We start from the raw sequence: 20,366 nt of genomic DNA on the forward strand, positions 1-20,366 counted from the left end.
TAAAACATGGATGAGGCCAAAAAAAAAAAAACTTTCCTGAGAATGAATTAGTTAATTTCATGAGCGACTAACTATCTAAAAGGGTTGACAGAAACAACACGAGAACTAAGAGCGCGCACACACACACACACACTCATGTTGGTTTTTGTGGTTTATGGGGACTCTCCATAGGCGTAATGGTTTTTATACTGAACAAACTGTGTGTGCTTATTGTCCTACACCAACCCTACACCTAAACTTAGCCCTCACAGGAAACTTTGTGCATTTTTAGATTTTCAAAAAAACACCATTTAGTATGTTTTTTAAGCCTTTTGAATTATGGGGACATAGGCAGTGTCCTCATAAACCACCTTCATATTGTAATACCTTTGTCATACCCATGTCATTATACAAATTTGTGTCCTCATAAACCACATAAACATGCACACACACACACACACACACACAGAGTTGGGAACAGCAGTGGAGCACTGGGATTTAGCAGTGTTTATATACACACACACAGCAAAAATCCTCAAAAAAGTACAGTGGCAAACATGTGAAATATCTGACTGAAAGCTGTCCACGCAGTCCATGCGCACACACATCCTCTTCAAGCTCACACTGCTTAACAGCCTCCCTAAATGGGAGGAAAGAATCACGCTAATTGCAGGTTTTTCCCACAGCTGGTTTGTGACAGTTTCAGTTTTAGAGCACTTTTAATTAAAATACCAGGAATGATTCTCTCTCTTTCTCTTCCTCTTGTCACTATCTTGAGCTGACAAAGCCAAAAGTTTTCATCCTTTATTTATGCAAACACACAGGCATGTTTTTTTTTTTTTTGATGAATTCTTTGACCTGTAACGCTTTGGATTTGACTTTGATCAGACACAATAGCAAAGCACTGACAGGACAAGTCAATGAGTAAAAACTACAGACTAAAGTGTGTGTGTATGTGTTTGCTCAAAGCATTGCCCATATGCACACTACTGTTCAAAAGTTTGGGATCAGTAACATTATAAGAAATACTTTTAATAAAAGTATTATTATTTAAATGTGACCATATTAAAGACATTTATAATGTCACAAAACATCTCTAATTCAAATAAATGCTGTTATTTTGAACTTTAAAAAAGACCTTTTGAACAACAGTGTATATAGCTGCAATATTTATCTTCATATAACTTTTAAATTGACTAACTAAACAAAAAGACATACATCACATTCTACTTGACTTTGTGATGTGAAACAAGTATGAGTGTGTGTTAAGCAGCATGCACTCAGTGGTTGTGACAGAGGTAGATCAGTGTGTGTCGAGGATATTCAGAGTCTTTCAGTGAAGGCAGTGACTGTGATAATTACTAAAGACCCAATGGATTCCCTCAGCATCACACACACATCCGTACATCTCTGGTTTACAATTATGGCTTGCACAGCAAAATACAGCTGTCCACACTATCACACACAACTCCTGAACCATATAGACATGTATTCACATGTAAAACACATTTAAAGATCAATAGAGCTGTTCAGGTTCTAGTGCTAAAAACCGGAAGTAAATTGGCATGTTCAAGTTATGGGTTTTTAATGACAGGAGATTCTTATTTATTAGAGAAAAAGCTAACGTTTTTTAAAAAGACTTTCTTATTTTGTTTGTCATACAGTTATACATTTTTTTTAAAACTTCTGTATGCATCAAAAGCATGCTAACAAGAGGTTATCAGGGTTTTTAGCCTTAACTAAAACTATTGAAATAGAATAGACATCAACTTACTTAGAAAAAAACAAAACAAAAAAAACTTAATTTGTCATGACAACTCTTGGAGGGATTGCTACTTCGGATAGATCTGCTACTGTGGCAGAGCAAGTACCAAGACTTGCTACTACCAATACATCCACAACATGCTGCTGTAAGGATGTAAAAAATACTGCTGTTGCACATATAACATGAAATGACCCCATATAGCATTTATGAATCCCCCTGTAGCAAATCTATACAGGTGGAGCTGGGGAAGGTGGAGGGTTCTGAAGCGCACTGCAACTGTTACAGCAAGCACTAGCAAAGTATTTGAATGTTGAGCAGCAAGCTCATTGGCTGCTGATACAAAAAGAACCAGTTGGCTGCGCCATGTGATAATAGATATGTTTCCATCCAAATTTAACTTATCTGCAAATAAGCACCGTTTCCATCCAACGAGTCAAAGAGAACAAAATCGTCACTTCCTGATAAACTGGCAATAAATATCACTAAGAAAAGTAGGAGAAGCCACTACATCTAATAATTTTCATATATGATAAATTACTTGCGCCTCAGAGCGAGCAGATAAATGCTGTCACTGCTTTCGGAGATGACATCTCCTGTCTACCCTCTCATCACTGGGCATCACTGGGATTCCACTTCGCTGGTTTGAATCCTATCTCACCGGTAGATCTTTCAGGGTGGCCTGGGGAGGGGAGGTATCCAAACCACATCAACTGGTCACTGGAGTTCCTCAGGGATCGGTTCTTGGACCCCTCCTCTTCTCCACATACACTACATCGCTGGGTCCCATCATACATGTACATGGCTTCTCCTATCACTGCTACGCCGATGACACGCAGCTCCATCTCTCTTTTCAACCAGATGACCCAACGGTAGCTGCACGGATCTCAGGCTGCCTGGCGGACATCTCGGCATGGATGAAAGAACATCACCTACAGCTCAACCTGGCAAAGATGGAACTTCTTCTCTTCCCTGCCACTCCGACTCTACAGCATGACTTCACGATTCAGTTAAGCTCATCAATGATTACCCCATCAACTTCGGTCAGAAATCTTGGTGTAATCTTTGATGACCAGCTGACCTTCGAAGAGCACATTGCAAAGACTGCTCGATCCTGCAGCTTTGCACTACACAACATCAGAAAGAGCAGGCCCTTTCTGACAAAGCATGCTGCACAACTTCTTGTCCAGGCCCTTGTCGTTTCTAGACTAGACTACTGCAATGCTCTTCTGGCTGTGGCTGGTCTGCCATCAAACACAATCAAACCTCTACAAATTATTCAGAATGCAGCGGCACGACTGATCTTCAACGAGCCCAAAAGAGCACATGTTACACCTCTCTTCATCTCCTTGCACTGGCTACCAGTGGCAGCTCGCATCAAGTTCAAGACACTGATGCTTGCATACAGAACTACCACAGGCTCAGCACCCTCCTACTTCCACTCACTATTACGAACATACATCCCCTCCAGAAGTCTGAGATCCGCTAGTGAGCGACGCCTTGTGGTACCATCACAGAGAGGCTCAAAATCACTCTCCAGAACATTATCTTGACATTATCAGGAATAATCTTCCCACCCCTATCCGGAATGCTGGATCCCTGTCAATCTTCAAGCAACAACTGAAAACTCATCTCTTTCGGCAGTACTTGACTTCATCCTAAACTCAAAAAAAAAAAAAAAAACTCACTCTTTCCCTCTAGCTTTCTCTCCGCTTACTAGCTTGTACTTATTTGAACAATGACTGAGACTTGGTGTTACGAGCACTTCCTCTGTCTGATTGCCTCTTCAAGATGAATTGCTTTTTGTATTCCACTACAATACAAAAAGTCGTAAGTCGCTTTGGATAAAAGCGTCTGCAAAATGACTAACTGGATAGATGGATGCCTACTGTTTTAGAATGTAGGCGTGCAAGACAATTATACAGAATTACAGACTTTGCTCAGGCATTTCAAAACAACCAAAAAACATTTCCGATGCTGTGCAATGAGATCGTTCTGCTGGTTAATCAAGTTATCCCATCCCATCATGCAAAGTCACATGATTAATGTTTTTTGATGGGCACAGTGGAATTCATTCAGTAAATTTGTTTCCATCGTAGTTGCGTATGTTTTTTCTTATCAGATAAAAAGTTTATTCTACTCAACTGTGCACACAAGTTTTTATGCACATTTTTAGAACTTATGCGCATCTTAGCATTACCATCCAGCGTTATGTTTCCACCTGATGAAAACATTGCTAATGATGTCATTGTGTCAGACTGAGTTTACCTATTGGACTGCGCCATCTAGAGTTTCATGACAGAACTTTGGATTTCCAAGGCAACAAAAATGTAATAAAAACTATGAAGACATCTGTGAAGACAAAAAAAAAAAAACCTTCTAAATTTCTAAAACTGACTTAAAAAAAAATATAAAAACAAAATCTAATTTAAAATATTAACACAAAATACAATAGTATAAACAATGTTACTAAAATAACTTGCTTGCTACTGTATATGGACTAGAGCAAGCAACGACGAGGTCATGGGTTCGATTTTCAGGAAGTTTGTGAACTGATAAAAACATGTCGCTTTGGATAAAAGTGCAAGCAAAAAGTGTAAATGCAAAAAAACTCTTATGTAATCTCATAATAAAAAAGGTGGATATTTCTGGTGAACTTGCTCAAATAAACAAGCATTTATTTGAAGACGCAGGGACAGAAAAGTTGTGGCTAATACTTCTGTTTGCAAGACCCCATAATCCTCCTCATGCAAACATTCCACGGTTCTAATGACAGCCATGCAAATGTCCTCAAAACTTTCCCATAATCTCCTTCTTAAGATTTCCACTAGACTAGCACACGTGGCACATAGCGCGTGACATATTTAACTAGAGTGATATCCTAGCCAGGATTTCTACATTTCCTAAAATGTCCAGGTTTTGGCTTTGTTTTCTTATTGACAAGCTCCCTACAGTCCTCATACATTATACAGTGTGTATGCTTATTTGCTTTGCTTTGACCGTTCTCTGTAGATCTTCTCACATGTTCCAATTGGTTGATTATCTACAATGCCTGCACGCTATTGGTCAAACTACTTTTTAATCATTACCTTCAACAACTATGAAAACTAAAGACATTTGGCAATTTAGAAATCCCGGCCAGGACTTGTAAAGATGACATATGGTCACCTTAACTTAGCACCCATGTGCTGTGTCCCAGCAGTGAACTCTGAAAGAAAGAAAGATAGGCGTCATGATGGACAGTATTATTATTTACACTAAAAACACACAGCAAAACCTACAGGCACACGCAAGCACACACACACACACACACACACACACACACACACACACTCTCACACCTTTCATTACAGAGAGTGCTAGTTGTTAGCAGCTCAAAGCCTACAGACTGTGTGATTACGGGAGCCAGAGAAAGTTTTTTACTCACACGCTCGCTCGCACGCACACACGCACACACACACGCGCACACACACACACACACACACACACTAACGCACAGATGCTGAGTAGTGCCTTAATAGATCAGAGGTCAAAGACTAGACTAGCAGACATGTGGCCTGAGGCATGAGGACTTCTGGCCTCATTTTGGAACAACAGAACCAAGACATGAGAGACAACATAATACAGCACAGGACACACACAGAGGCAATCTGGGTCCCTTGTTATAGGTTATTTTTCTAGGCAGATTACTGGTTACTACTTTACTAGGACTCACAATATGTCAGAACGGAACACTAGTTTATTACATACTGCATACTTATTAAAAATAGAATGTTAAACATTAAGTAACATGTCATGATAAAAGTTCAGGGTTGGCAAGATTTTTAAATGTTTTTAATGTTTTTTTTTAACTGCATTTATTTGAACAAAATATGAGCAAAAATAGTAGCACTATTACAATTTAAAACAATTATTTGTGAATTAGAATTATTATTAGAATGAATGATTATATAGTACAATTATTAATACATTAATAATTATAATATTTAAAATGTAATCTATTCCTGTGATGGCAAATCTGAATTTTCAGCATCATTACTCCAGACTTCAGTGTCACATGATCCTACATAAACCATTGTAATATGCTGATTTGCTGCTTAATATTCTTTAGAAACAATGAGTTTTTAATAGAGAATTCAAAAGAGCAGCATTTTTTAAAATATAATTTTTAGTAACATTTGTAACATGTCTGTAAATGTTTTTACTGTCACTTTAGTTTAATTATCAATTACATTGAATCAATTATTTAATGCATCGGTGATTTAATTTATTTATCAAAATATAAATTTCTTTCATTCTTTAAAATGTACTGAGCTTAATATATAAAAAGCTTTGTTAAATATGACACATTTATCATCTGGGTCCTGTTTCAAGTCAAACAATCACTACCCACTGTTATTCATACTATATAATGCAGAAATAGTATGAATAATAGTATGAAAACAATATACTAATATGCCCTTCCAAAAACAGCCAGAGTTTGTGAGAAAAAACTGAAAACCGAAATGTTTTTTTTTTTGTGGATATTATTCTCAACATATATGAACCAGCTGTGATGGACATGTACCGTAGTATTCTTTAAAGTACCATGAATAAGGGAATGGGGGAGGTCATTAGAAAGGGAATGCCTGAGAAAACTGTTCACATTTTAGTTGTGTTTGATGTGTGTGACTACACTTAATTTTCATAGGAGATGACTTGGATTTTCATTAATTTATGAGTTCTCATCCCACCCCATTCCAGGGATTTCTGGGATAGTTCCATTATTCCAGTGACTGCACTTTGATTACAACAACTGAAGTGTTCATTATCTCATTATCAACAACTGGGGTGTGTGTGTGTGTGTGTGTGTGTATGTGTGTGTGTGTGTGTGTGTGTGTGCGATTTGGGACAAATGAGGACATACATTTGTACAATGACACAGGTATAACATAGGTATTACAAGGTGAAGGTGACTTATGAGGACATTGCCCCATGCCCCCACTTTTCAAAACGCTTATAAATCATACAGAGTGAGTTTTTATGTAAGAAATGCACTGTTTCCTGTGAGGGCTAAGTTTAGGTGTAGGGCAAGAGCACATACAGTTTGTACAGTATAAAAACCATTACGCCTATGGGATGTCCCCACTTTTCACAAAAAAAAGCATGAGTGGGTGAGTGTGTGTGTGTGTGTGTGTGTGTGTGTGAATACAAATTAGCATGAACACAGACTATTCAAATTCCTTTCAACAGAGTCTGATCAATTCAAAATAGACAAAAATGACAGTTATGACAAATATTTCCAACATGGATGATTCAGAGAATTCATCTGTTAGTGTGTGTGCTATAAGCAGCTGTGCACACTCTTTTAACTGCACTCCTAACTGTAATTGGTCCACTGAGCTTTACGAGGCTGCCGTAAATTTGTCGCTCTTGTGCTAAAGACTATTATTATTTTGACTTAAGAACCTTCTGCAAGGACACATTCACTCTCTCTCTGCCACACAGACACACAAATCCACACCACCTTACATACTTATCTAACTGTTTTCCTTCAGGTTCTATCTTAAAAATGCATTACATCCACTTTGTTTTTTCCCATGCTTTACGTGCTATTGTCCTACTTTGCAAGTTAAAAATTGAAGGAGTGCTTCCCAAAACAGATATAATAGAAAGTTTGAGGTTAGTAAGATTTTATATATTTTTTTTATTTAGCAAGGAAGGACACATAAAATTATTCAAAAGTGACAGTAAAGACTTTTATAATGTTACAAACAATTCTACCTGAAATAAATGCTGTTGTTTTGAATGTTCTATTCATTAAAGAATCCTGAAAAATTGTACCATGTTTCAAGCAGAATTGTTTTCAGCATCGATAATAATAAGAAACTGACAGCATAATAACACTGCTGAAAAATAAGTGCACACCTGATACACACACACACACATACACACGGACAAACATGAGGTACACACCCAGTAACATTCCATTGTAAAACTGTGCTTAATCGAAGTGAAGCATTCGTGCCTCTGAAATACTCATTAACACATTTAATCTTTTTTTTTCCTCTTCTAAGAACATGCCAAGAACTGCATTATGCCAACACCTGGATGGAGCTGCTCAGGTAAAGGCATGAACAGACACGTATCACTGGCATGAAACTGGGTCAGTGTGTTGGGCGAAAACAGAATAAATAAGATTAGAGTGAGACTTGGTTAATGAGATTAAGAGCTCATGTAACAGGGGAAGACTTCTCGTTTCGTCACACAACCAAACACACCGTGTGTCTCAAAACCCGGCCTTCCGGGAACAGCTAGACAAGTGAGAAGGCCAGTCGGTCAACACTAGAATCTTGTCTGGTGCTGAACGATGTTAAAATGAAGACATGATATTCCATAGTGACTATGATGTCAATGTCCACAAAGTCAAAATGATGTAATGGACTTACCCTCTCTCCTTTGGGAGGGAAACACTGGCAGACGCTGCAGTCTCGACCACCGCACCTTTCTGTCTTGTCTCCCTAAAACAAAGAAATATAGTTTCAGAAATAGAGTGAAACACACTCATACACATGTAGGCTCATATACACTAAGCATTCATGATGGAAACTCACTAATTATCTGTATCAATATTTTAAAGTTTTAGAAGTCAACATCCATTCATATATGTGACCCTGGACCACAAAACCAACCATAAGGGTCAACCAGATCAGTGTCCTGACTTTTTCACATCATGTATCGTACATGGCAAATTGCCATGTTTTTGATAGATATCAGTACATGTGATGCTTGTCTCATCTACTCCAGGGTTTTTGACAATATATTTCCATCCTTTGCACAGCCTGCAAACCAGACTCAGCGTTTGATATTGAGGTCACGAGAGATACACAAACATACACGTGACCTAACAAGCACAATGGCAGGAATGTAAACACAAAGATAATGAAAGAGAAAGAGACACAAAGACAAGAAAGAGAGATAGGAGGCACAGACTGAAATATGTGAGCACATTAAGTACAAGTGGGAGAGGAAGTTTAGGTCAGATGTGTTATGTCTGTTTGGAGGTAGTCAACCACATAAAGAGAGGAAGAGAGAGAGTGATAAACTGTACTTGCAATCAAACGCCATTCTTTCACAAAAGCACACTTATCGCACACGCATGCGCAGTGTCTAAACAAAGACACACATCTCAAATGAACACGTGATGCACAGAAAGGCACAAAATTACTTTTATCAAACTTTCACATTCACTGTTCCCCTGTGGTTGAATGATCTTTCCAATGTACAGCAATGCACAGCTCAGTCCCTTGCAATAAGCAACAATGCATCTCTTCCATGAGCTCTTCCTTGTAGCAGTTCATAATTTTTGTTTTCTTTGCACACAAAATGTATTCTTGTAGCTTCATAAAATTATGGTTGAACTACTGTTGTCAAATGGACTATTTTAATCATGTCCTTACCTTTCTGGGCCTTGAACATGTCAGTTGTGTTACCTTCTATGTAGGGTCGGAAAGCTCTTGGATTTCCTCAAAAATATCTTAATTTGTGTTCCAAAGGTGAACGAAGGGCTTACGAATTTGGAACAACATGAGGGTGAGTAATTAATGACAGAATGTCCATTTTTGGGGTGAACTATCCTTTTAATCTGTCACTTCTGGCCAAAAAGCGTCATCATAATGACATCCATAACGCTTTCTCCAGGGAAAAAGTCTGTGCCCTGTTGCCCTTTCACATCAAAATCGATTGATACATTTGTTTGGAAATGTTTTGAATGGTAAAAGGTGCTTGATCTCTGCATATTTCTCTCCTCATTCAGACGAGAATGACGTGATGTTTTTATCAGCTGCCTGGACACTCTGACGGCACCCATTCACTGAAGGGTAGGGTAAACGTACCTATTAAACTCACGCACCCATTAAGCACACTTCCATTTTTGAGATCAGATTATAAAAAGAAAAAATTATTTACTATCCTACTTAATGTCTTAATCAATTGATATGTTTGTTACTACATGTATTTACGTTCTATAATTTCAAGTCAATCAGAAAATTGCACACTGCGATATGAGTCTCCATGTGTTCCCACTGTCTTTGAAAGCGGTCTAAAAACTTTCACCAAAAGAGGAGCCCCTTAAATGTGTGTTTTTTTTGGATGTTTAAAGCCTTTATTTTGGGTAAGTTTCACTACTTAATGTAAAATTAAGAGATTAATGTTCAGACTTCTGCATATAGTAACCTGGAACTTGGATGTGGGAAATAATTACATTAGAACCAAAAGACAGATTTAGCAACACAGCGCAGATGCTACAGAATAGATTTAGCTGACTAGCTGTATTAGATTGTCTGCTACGTTGACATACTACTTCACAGGCATTACTGGCTTCTACTTTTACATCCATAATATTATAAATTGACAGTTTATTGTTGGTCTGTGGTTTTTCACTGCTGTAATTTTGAAAGATTTCATATGAAAAGTGAAAGTGACGTGACATGTGGCCAAGTATGGTTACCCATACTCGGAATTTGTGCTCTGTATTTAACCCATCCTAAGCGCACACACACAATATTATTTAAAGGTGAGCTTAAAGGGTACACTATTATGAAAATCACACCGCTTCAGCGTGACATCAATAAGAAAAAGTATAATTTCATAGATATTGTTACTAATAGTTGTTCATATTAAAATATGTATGAACTTAATACATGACCTAGACTATTTATTTAGCGAAATCCTGTCATTTTAATAAATATTACATGAGATTTATTAAAAATTGTTGCTGCTCCAATTAAGCTCAGTGAGCTCTCTTTAAGCTCTTCCACATTGAACGTCTATGTATATACTTCAAAAACAGACTTGAACTTAACTTAAAATGACAGCCTTCAGTTATTATTTATTGATTTTTTATGGATTCTGTCGACTCAAATCTGCAGACTGGCTCTGATCTTTGGCAACGAGCATCAACTTTTCCAGGATGTAAATCTGTGGAAAATCGGGGCAAAAATCATGTAGTGTATTCCAGCCTTAAGAGACTATAGATAAATTGACATCCATTTAAAAAGAGGTTTCATAATGAGGCTAGTTTCTGTGTTCATCCCCATGGATTAAATGTTTTATTGGTTTGTTTTATTTGATTTATGAATGTGTTACTTGGCTGAACGTAGACCAGTCTAGATGCTGATATGTGTTTAGATGACACTTCACTATGAATACATAACTGATCGACTTGAATGCCTTGTTGCTTGATTTTATTGTTCTTGTTTTTTTTTTTGTGAATGACTTTGTACCTTCAAAAAATATATAATTTTACAATTATTCTTTAAAAATCTTCCTCAAAATAAACAAAAAAAATGTAATAAAACTTGGTGTGAGCTTAATGGGAACAGGGGTGTGCTGTTTTTTGGTGAGCCTAATAGGTACGTTTACCCTATACATTGGTGAGCAAGTGATGTAATGCAAAATTTCCCCAAATCTGTTCTGATGAAGAAACAAACTCATCTACATCTTCAATGGCCTGAGGATGATTCAATTTACAGACATTTTTCATAATTTTCAGAACTATTCTATTAACTGCTGATTTTTGCTGATGTTGATTCCTTAAATAAAACAACTCTTCTGCTATGCATTTAACATTTCTTAAATCCCTGCCTGTTCTAACTTGTACTTTTCTACAGAAAGTTTGAAACTTTGTATTGTCAGTACTTCTTATGCTATTGCCTTCTTGAGAATCACTTTGTTATTTTTATTAATCTGTGAGGTGCTTTGAACAAAATAAATACAATTAAGTCACAGTTAAAATATTTCCTTCTGGATGCTTTTCAATTCAGAGCTCATGGAAAAATCAGCACACTTTTAACCCGGCTGAATAACAAACAACTCTTCCACATTTTGGCAAGGGGACACACAGCGTGTTAAAATTTACCACAAGTGATGTCATTTAAAAGGGTGAAAGGCCAATCTCTCACAACACAGACAAATGGAAGTCTGAAGGGCACACAATGATTATGCATGCCACAAATTCAAGCACTCTTGCAAACTCTTGCAAAGGTATATCATATTTTACAAAGTAATTCTATTCTTAAACTGACGAAATCAACACGCTGAGTATAAAGCAGAGAAGAGATTGGATTGAATATTTTTTTAAGAGAAAATAATGGGTCATCTTAAACGTAACTTCAAAAAGCCCTGGAGAAACCAAGGCAGAACACCGTAAAACACCAGTTACAGCTCTTTCACTTTGTTTGGAATGCTCAAAATGAGTTATGGCGTTCTGTTCTGCATTTGCACGTCAATATGAAGTTACGGTGCCGGCTTGGAGTTATAAGGTGTTCTTCCCTATGTTTCACTGACCATTAAAGACTGCCGCATTTTAATTACGGTGTAACTTGTATACTTTCATACATCTGATCTGTCACTGAAGCACTTTATTAGACAAACGAATTAGAGAACGATCTACCAAACAGCTTCAAATAACAAAGCACTGTAAAGACTTTACCTTGGCAGCAATACATCGTGAATCACCTTTAAAAACTTTATTATTATTATTATTATTTCCTTTTTATAATGCAGATTGTTCAGGCTGTCGCTAGTTTGACGTGTGGACTAGAGCATGTAGCATGATCAATTATAAAATCAGTACTAACAGTTCACAATTAAATCCATATCCTACCTTTTCTTGTAACCTGATAAAATCATGGTGACAAATGTCACCGGAGATGTTTAATCCACAAGCATTCGGAACATTATTCCTGCTTGCTGGCGTTCACATCAATCCACAAGTTGTTCTTTTAGGTTAGGCTATTTTCATTCAAGTCAATATAAAAGCAATTACGCGATGTCTAGCATTCTTTTATGTTACTGAGCATAGCAAATAAATTGGTTGCAAAACAGTATCCACTCACATGTTTAACTTTTAGTCAGCTTGTTACGGTTAAAAAACAGTTAATACAGTCACATTTCTATAAACAATAGCCTATATGAGCCAATGATCACTAGATTTTATACAGGTGTTACTATAATGATTTTGTAAATGGAGATCAGCAACCAAATATTGATAATGTGGAAGTCACTGTCTTTTGCCTTGGTGTGACTTCTCACGTTTTGCAGACAATGCAAATGTAGAGTACAGTAATAGGGTTTGAGCTTGAGTTTGAGCTCCCAATTTTTTTTAAATGTAGATAATTTTCATTACTAAAACATCTAATTGTCAAATTTCCAGTGCCTTACCTATAATTAATTTGGCTGTACAAATAAACAACGTTTTATATAATTTTTCTCAGTTTCACACTCGAGTTAAGGTCTTTTGCCTTTGTAGGCCAGTATAGTGTATGCATATGCAACACACATTTAATAGCAGCTGTTTTAAAGGGGTTGTGACCTACACAAGAGTTAATGGTTTTAAGTGCCGGATGATGACATCAGTTCAGGGACTGATATCATGCGTTCTGACTGTTTGATGAGCATAACTGCACGCTTCACTCCAAGTCAATCAGATGTACAAGACTCAGAGTTGGTACGATGGTTGCTGCATGACTGAAAGACACGCTTCCCCTATTCCCTCACTTCTTCTGTCTTGCGCCCTCTTTTTCCATCCCTCTTTCCCTCATGTAAGCTGTACTGTGCATTATCTCATCACTAGTCTCGCATAGCCAGACCTTCAAACTGAAGGCAGAAGGTCTGGAATATATGTCCGCTTTCATTGGCCAAGGCCCGCCCATGAGGCCGTTTGACCGACATGTCAAACAACCAATCATAGTTCGTTTCGTTTAGCGTCACGTTTCGGGTCGTGGAAATGTCGCCACAATAACAAACCGGTGTGTGAAAATCTCGGATGTATTTTAAAGATTCTATGCCGCAAATTTAAAGTATTTCACATGCTTTTGATAATCCAGCGTTTAGTTGACCCTGATAAGCATTCATCATCACAGTTGTAAGCACCATGGCTTTCTTCTTTCGTGAGGGGGTTTGGCACCACGGCATCTTTGTTTCCCGGTGGACCGAAAATAAAACGCGACACTTGCGTCTCCCGGAAATCCGGTTTAATCCAACCAGTCAGATTACGACTTCGACATTCCTGAAGTGTTTCCAGAAAAGTGTGCCATATGCATCAGACGTTTAGCCAACGGTCCGTGGGTGTGACGTCTGAGGCTGAGACTATCTCATCACCATCACAAACTTAAGTTATTTGAGATTGAGTAACACTTATTTCCACTTGATGTTAGAAAGATAACATCCAGGTTGTTTGTGGTTATTAAATCATTGATCAGAAATTATTTATTTTTTAGTGAGCGAATGTTTAAAAATGCTAACTTGATGGCATTATTTTGTGTCTCAGCAATCTTACTTTGAAGCACTATAGGCCGCAGATTAGATGGGTCAGCCGTACGGTTTGAGAAGGCCTTAGACTTTCTATCATGATAAAAAAGAGATAGAGAAAGCTACAGGCAGCGGACAAGGAGGATGAGCTGGATCCACAGGCTTTGGTGGTTGTGGGGCCCGCCGTTTTTTAGTGGATATCTGGGGGCTTGCAGCAAAAGCGTGGGAGTTTGGTTTCCCTGGCTGTTTTCCAGAAAGTCGTCCTTGGGTGCTGAGTCTTGGAGCTGTTGTAATACGTTGCAGTCTGTCTGTGATGAGCTCTGTGGGCAGGGATCAGCTGCGATAGTTTCTATGAGCCAAGTTTGTTGTGGCTGCGTGGCGTTATCAGTGTCCTTGTGGGATTCTTCAACAACATGATGACTCTGAAGCTGATATGAAGTCCTGTAGTCACTCATATTCTGTCCAGGTGTGTGTGTGCCATTCAGGTTAAGTGGATTGGCACACATCACTGAAGGATGATGGATGGAGAAATAGATATTGTCCTTTAACACTCTTACACCAACTTTGTTTGGGTGGAGGCCATCCAGTTTAAACAGAAAATATTGAAGTTGTTGATGAAGTTGACTCCTTTTATAACGCAGGTTCTTCGTAGCCATGTATTCAGCCCAAGACATTCGCGTCTCCCGGAAATCCGGTTTAATTCAACCAGTCAGATTACGACTTCGACATTCCTGAAGTGTTTCCAGAAAAGTGTGCCATATGCATCAGATGTTTGCCAATGGTCCGTGGGTGTGACGTCTGAGGCTGAGACTATCTCATCACCATCACAAACTTAAGTTATTTGAGATTGAGTAACACTTATTTTCACTTGATGACGTTAAATTGGAGTTTGTTTTTTTCTTAAAGGATTAAGTTATGATCTGAATCTTGGTCTTCAACATCAAAGTATGTAACAATGTAACAATAACACTTAAAAAAATCTACATAATATCTTAGGAAGTATGCAAGTAATCTTAGGATTTAAGCTTTAGTTTTTTTTTCTTTTTTACCTGGGAATGTGTTGCTCACATGGCCAGTCACATGATTGTCTGCTGTAAATAATTTAATTTTTTTTTCTAATTGTATTCTTATTATTCCAAGCATATTTTATAATATATAATCATATTTATTATAGTACTACATCATTAATAACAATGGATGAAATGTTTAGACCTCTACTGATGAGTAAATCTAGAATGTGTCCACGATTGTGTGTGGGTCCATACACATGCTGAATCAGGTCAAAATTGTTTAACGCAGTTATAATTTCTTTAGTAGTTTTTATTTCTGCATTATATATGTGAATATTGAAATCCCCTGCAATAGCAAAACAGTCAGACTCTGAGGAAATCATTGATAACAGTTCTGTGAAATCATCAACAAAGGCTGGAGAGTATTTTGGAGGCCTGTAAATAATGATAAACAGAATACGCGGAGCACCTTTCAGAACAATACCTAGATATTCAAAAGACAAGTACTGACCAAATTACACTTGCTTGCATTGATAGACATCTTTAAAAAGAGCAGCTACATCTCCACCTCTCCGAACAGTCCTGCAGACACTTATCAAATTAAAGTTAGGAGGGGCCGATCATTTAGGACTGTTGCACTGCAGCTGTCTTCTATCCATGTTTCGGTTAGAAACATAACATCCAGGTTGTTTGTGGTTATTAAATCATTGATCAGAAATGATTTATTTTTTAGTGAGCGAATGTTTAAAAATGCTAACTTGATGGCATTATTTTGTGTCTCAGCAATCTTACTTTGAAGCACTATAGGCCGCAGATTAGATGGGTTCAGCCGTACGGTTTGAGAAGGCCTTAGACTTTCTATCACGTGATAAAAAAGAGATAGAGAAAGCTACAGGCAGCGGACAAGGAGGATGAGCTGGATCCACAGGCTTTGGTGGTTGTGGGGCCCGCCGTTTTTTAGTGGATATCTGGGGGCTTGCAGCAAAAGCGTGGGAGTTTGGTTTCCCTGGCTGTTTTCCAGAAAGTCGTCCTTGGGTGCTGAGTCTTGGAGCTGTTGTAGTACGTTACAGTCTGTCTGTGATGAGCTCTGTGGGCAGGGATCAGCTGCGATAGTTTCTATGAGCCAAGTTTGTTGTGGCTGCGTGGCGTTATCAGTGTCCTTGTGGGATTCTTCAACAACATGATGACTCTGAAGCTGATATGAAGTCCTGTAGTCACTCATATTCTGTCCAGGTGTGTGTGTGCCATTCAGGTTAAGTGGATTGGCACACATCACTGAAGGATGATGAATGGAGAAATAGATATTGTCCTTTAGCACTCTTACACCAGCTTTGTTTGGGTGGAGGCCATCCAGTTTAAACAGAAAATATTGAAGTTGTCGATGAAGTTGACTCCTTTTATAACGCAGGTTCTTTGTAGCCATGTATTCAACCCAAGCGACCGTAAAACATGTTCGTTCCCCTTGCTGGTAATGGTCCACTGATCAACGACTGAATTTCAAGTCTTTGAAGTGTTTCAAAGAGTTCACTGAAATCCTTCTTAAGAAGTTCTGACTGCTCCGTCCGAATATCATTCTTCCCCACATGGATGATGACTCGATTTGCAGTCTTGTGCTTCATCAGAATGTTCAGAAGTTTCTTGTTCACATCAGAGACAGTTGCTTGAGAAAAGCAGCTCGTAGGTATAGTCCTGCTACTGATATTTCTGATAATAGAGTCGCCCACTATCAGAGTCCTGGGCTTGGCTGCGCTCTGAGCTGAATGACGCTGTCTGCTTGACCTCGAGTGCATGTTAGTAGCAATGTTAGCTGCTGGCTGATTCAATCCATGTTTTGTCACATTTGGGGATTCCTCACCCACATTCATTAATGCTTCAAATCTGTTCTCAAGATGTATAGGGAGTGGTAGAATACCAGTGTTTGCAAGCCTTGTCATAGCCGTATCTGGGGTAGAGGATGCTACCGCAGCAATATGAGATACTCTTGATAATCTGATGTCTCGAGAGCCTTTGGGTCTCGCTCCCTGTTTGTGCCATCGATTAGTCTGTCAATCAGTTTCGGCTTGTTCCTCTACACTTGGTATAAACTGTTGAGATTCACAGGACTCACTGTATGCTGAGAGGGTCCGTGATGATGATTTGCTGTGTGTTTCACCTGTTTTGGAAGTCCAGCAAGTAACTTTGTTTCAAGAACCGTAATCCTTTGTAGAAGTCTGTGGCATTTCATGAAGCAAGTGGATTCCACAAGAGGCATTTCTTTCTCATCTGTTTGAACGTAGACAGCTGTGTTTTCCCTTCTCCAGAATGTAAACTGTTGGCAGTGGTTGTCAAAGATTCTTCTTTTTCGTCCAGTCCCAAAAAGTTTTTAGTTTTTTTAGTGTTTCTGCCAAAAATGGTTTGTTTGAGCACTGTGCTGGTCTGCTGAAGTTAAAATCTTAGAAAAATCTGAGAAAAGTACGTAAGCAGGGAGCAAAGCGCAGAGCAGTAAGCAAGAGCGTCCGAACAGTAGCAAAGCCGGAAGCACAATTACTTACCTCCCCATGAGAACAATTACCATCCTTATAGGGCTATTATCTCTAATTAGATCATGCCCATGGGCTACTTCCGCTTTTGATAATAGTTCACATGAGACAAGCGGCGTGTAAACACCCACATCACATCTATAAAGCAGCCAGACAATTTAATCTCATTTCTGGAAGACGACGCACTGAGAGGAATAAGACAGAATATACCTCAGAAAAAGACCCGCTGAGAGGAATAAGCTTTGCATTTACCTCAGACGCGCCGGCTTGATCCAGCGGAGATAATTTACCAGTAAGTCTTTTTTTTATTAACCTATACGCTAATGTTGGGTGGTATGACCAAAAATGTATATCACGCATTTTTCAAAATTATCCCGGTTTCACGGTCTATGGCGGTATTTATTTTTTTCATGCATGACCGGATGTTAACCACATTTTCTACCGATTGAGAGAGAGGAAATACTGCTATTATTTTTTGTCTCGTGGAGCGCACTGCCTGCGTCTGAGTAAAAAACATACAAAAAAAAAAAACAACAAACAAAAAACGCATAATATTAACAGACGAACTATGCTCATATTTATAATTGCAAACAGTCAGTTAGCGGCAGGTGCATGGAAACGCTGTTTTGTACTCATTTACTGACGAGTCTGCTGCGGTATGGCCAGCGGAATGCGCTGCTTCTCTGCCGCTCACTGCACAGAAGAGACGCCGAGAGGCGACACTGCGCCGGGAGAGTCAGACCTCGCACTCAAGGGGGAGTACTGGAGACATCTTCCAACTGAACCATATCTAAGGTTTATCCAGAAAAGTCGCTAGGTTTGTCAGTATGTACCTTTTATGGGAAAAAAAGCAGCTAAAAGGGTCTGAAAGTTGCTAAATATAGTACTGAAATCTCACTCGTGTGTGTGTGAGACGCGGGAGCTGATGGCAGCGGGCGGTGGATATTCACGTTCTACTAGTTCTACAGCTTCAGTTTAAGAACTTTCACGCTTAGTAACACATAAAGCTGTGTCCTCACCACAGTGCAACATTGAAAAGAGGCCCCTCTCAAACAGTGTTGCGCTCCGAACGTTGTTTAAACGACGGTATTTTAAAAATTCATATCATTAGAAAAATAAACACCGGTATTCGGTATGAACCGGTATACCGCCCCAGCACTATACGCTGTAAAAAAATACAAAATAAAATAAGTTGAGAAAACTTAAAAGTTTAAGGCAACCAGCTTCTGCAGATTGAGTTCTCTCAATTTATTTTTGTAGGAGATTTTTGAGTTCTCAACTTTTTGTTGTATAAACTGAATACAAGTTGAGAAAACTCAAAAATCTCCTGAAGCTGGTTGCCTTAAACGTTTAAGTTCTCCATTTACATCCACAATAACTTAAACTATGTTCATTGCAGGGTAAGAAAAATAAAAGGAATTTAAATCACCATTTTGCTACCCTTTTGCTGCACCTTTGGCTCAGAATGCATTTTGAAACTCCCATTGCATTTTGCTACAATTATCTCACAGTCTCACGATGAAAATGCAATCCCAAGTGTCCTACCCCTAAGTCTAAATGCATTTAGGAAAAACAGCATTCAAATTATAATTTTGCTACAGTTTTTACTTGGACGTTTAAAACATATCTAATCAATTTGGGTAATACAGTTTCATTTTAATTTGGCAACTTATAAAGCTTTAAAATATGTTTTTAATTTGCATATTAAAACTAGTGTAGAAAATGGCAAATTTAAATGATATAACTGAATTTTCATTTTGCACTAAATGTTGCACATATGAATGGGAAAATGTAAAATTAAATACAGAAATGCATTGCCATTTTACATATTGCATGTAATTGTCATGTATTGTCACAAACCTGACTGAAAGGCTCATTATGCAACTCATTATGTGGGCCTTTGTCTTCTAAGGTGTGAATCACACTATTATTCATGATCATTCATGCCTCCTCGCATATGCCCTTTCGAAATATAAAGTGCCTTAGAAAATTGAAATCAATGTATTGTTTTCTTTGAGTGAGTAAACAAGATGATTTTCACATCATTTTGAACTCTAGGCAACAAGATCCAGTTCTCAAAAGTCTTGTGAACAAAATGTTCTGTACGTGTTTTATGGCCTTATTTCAGTGACTTCAAAATTTTAGTTTTTCACTAACCACACATAAATGTTGCTTTCTCAAAAACACAATCAAGTACATACATACTCCTCACATATTATTGTAGCTGAAGTTTGTGCTGAACTCATTGTTTTCAGACTTTAGCCATTTATATGTTTATAAGCAACTGAAAAAAGCACAAATGTCAGCACATGTCAAAACTTCTCCAGGCCCCCAAAACACCCTCAGACCCCAGAGGGTTAAGCAGCAAGTGTTTTTATCACTGATACCAAGAAATGGTTCTTGAGCACCAAATCACCTCAACTGTAATAAAATTTCACATTACCATTTTTACTGTATTTATGATCAAATAAATGCAGCCTCAATGAGACTAAGAACATTTCTTACAAAACCTAAACTTTTAAACAGTAGTGTAAATTTGGAGATTATTAAAAAATAATATACAAACTATAGAAACGTTGTCTTTTTTCAAAACAGTACCACATCTACATGACTTTTCAAGGTCTGGAAATCACAAATCTAACTGTTTACAAGAAATTATGTACGGAGACATCTGAATGTGGTAAAATCTTTTTCTTTCTGTATCTTTCCCCCATCAATCTGCTCTTCCCTACCTGTATGCCCGCTTTACTCTGCACCTCCAACAGGATGTTGACCAGACAGCCAATTAGAGACAGTACAGCAGAT

General features: G+C 38.1%; 1 protein-coding gene across 1 annotated transcript in view; it reads right to left on the reverse strand.

The window, feature by feature from the left end:
- The window catches only part of col4a4 (collagen, type IV, alpha 4), a gene marked incomplete at its 3' end in the record, with an annotated part of 73,570 nt that overhangs the window by 45,954 nt on the left and 7,250 nt on the right, over positions 1–20,366 (reverse strand). Inside the window, exon 4 of the mRNA XM_079387430.1 lies at positions 8,170–8,241. Within this exon, the coding sequence (XP_079243556.1) occupies positions 8,170–8,241 (72 nt within the window). The remainder of the gene's footprint in view (positions 1–8,169; positions 8,242–20,366) is intronic.

The sequence above is a fragment of the Barbus barbus genome (assembly GCF_936440315.1).
Source record: "Barbus barbus genome assembly, chromosome: 31".
NCBI lineage: Eukaryota > Metazoa > Chordata > Actinopteri > Cypriniformes > Cyprinidae > Barbus > Barbus barbus.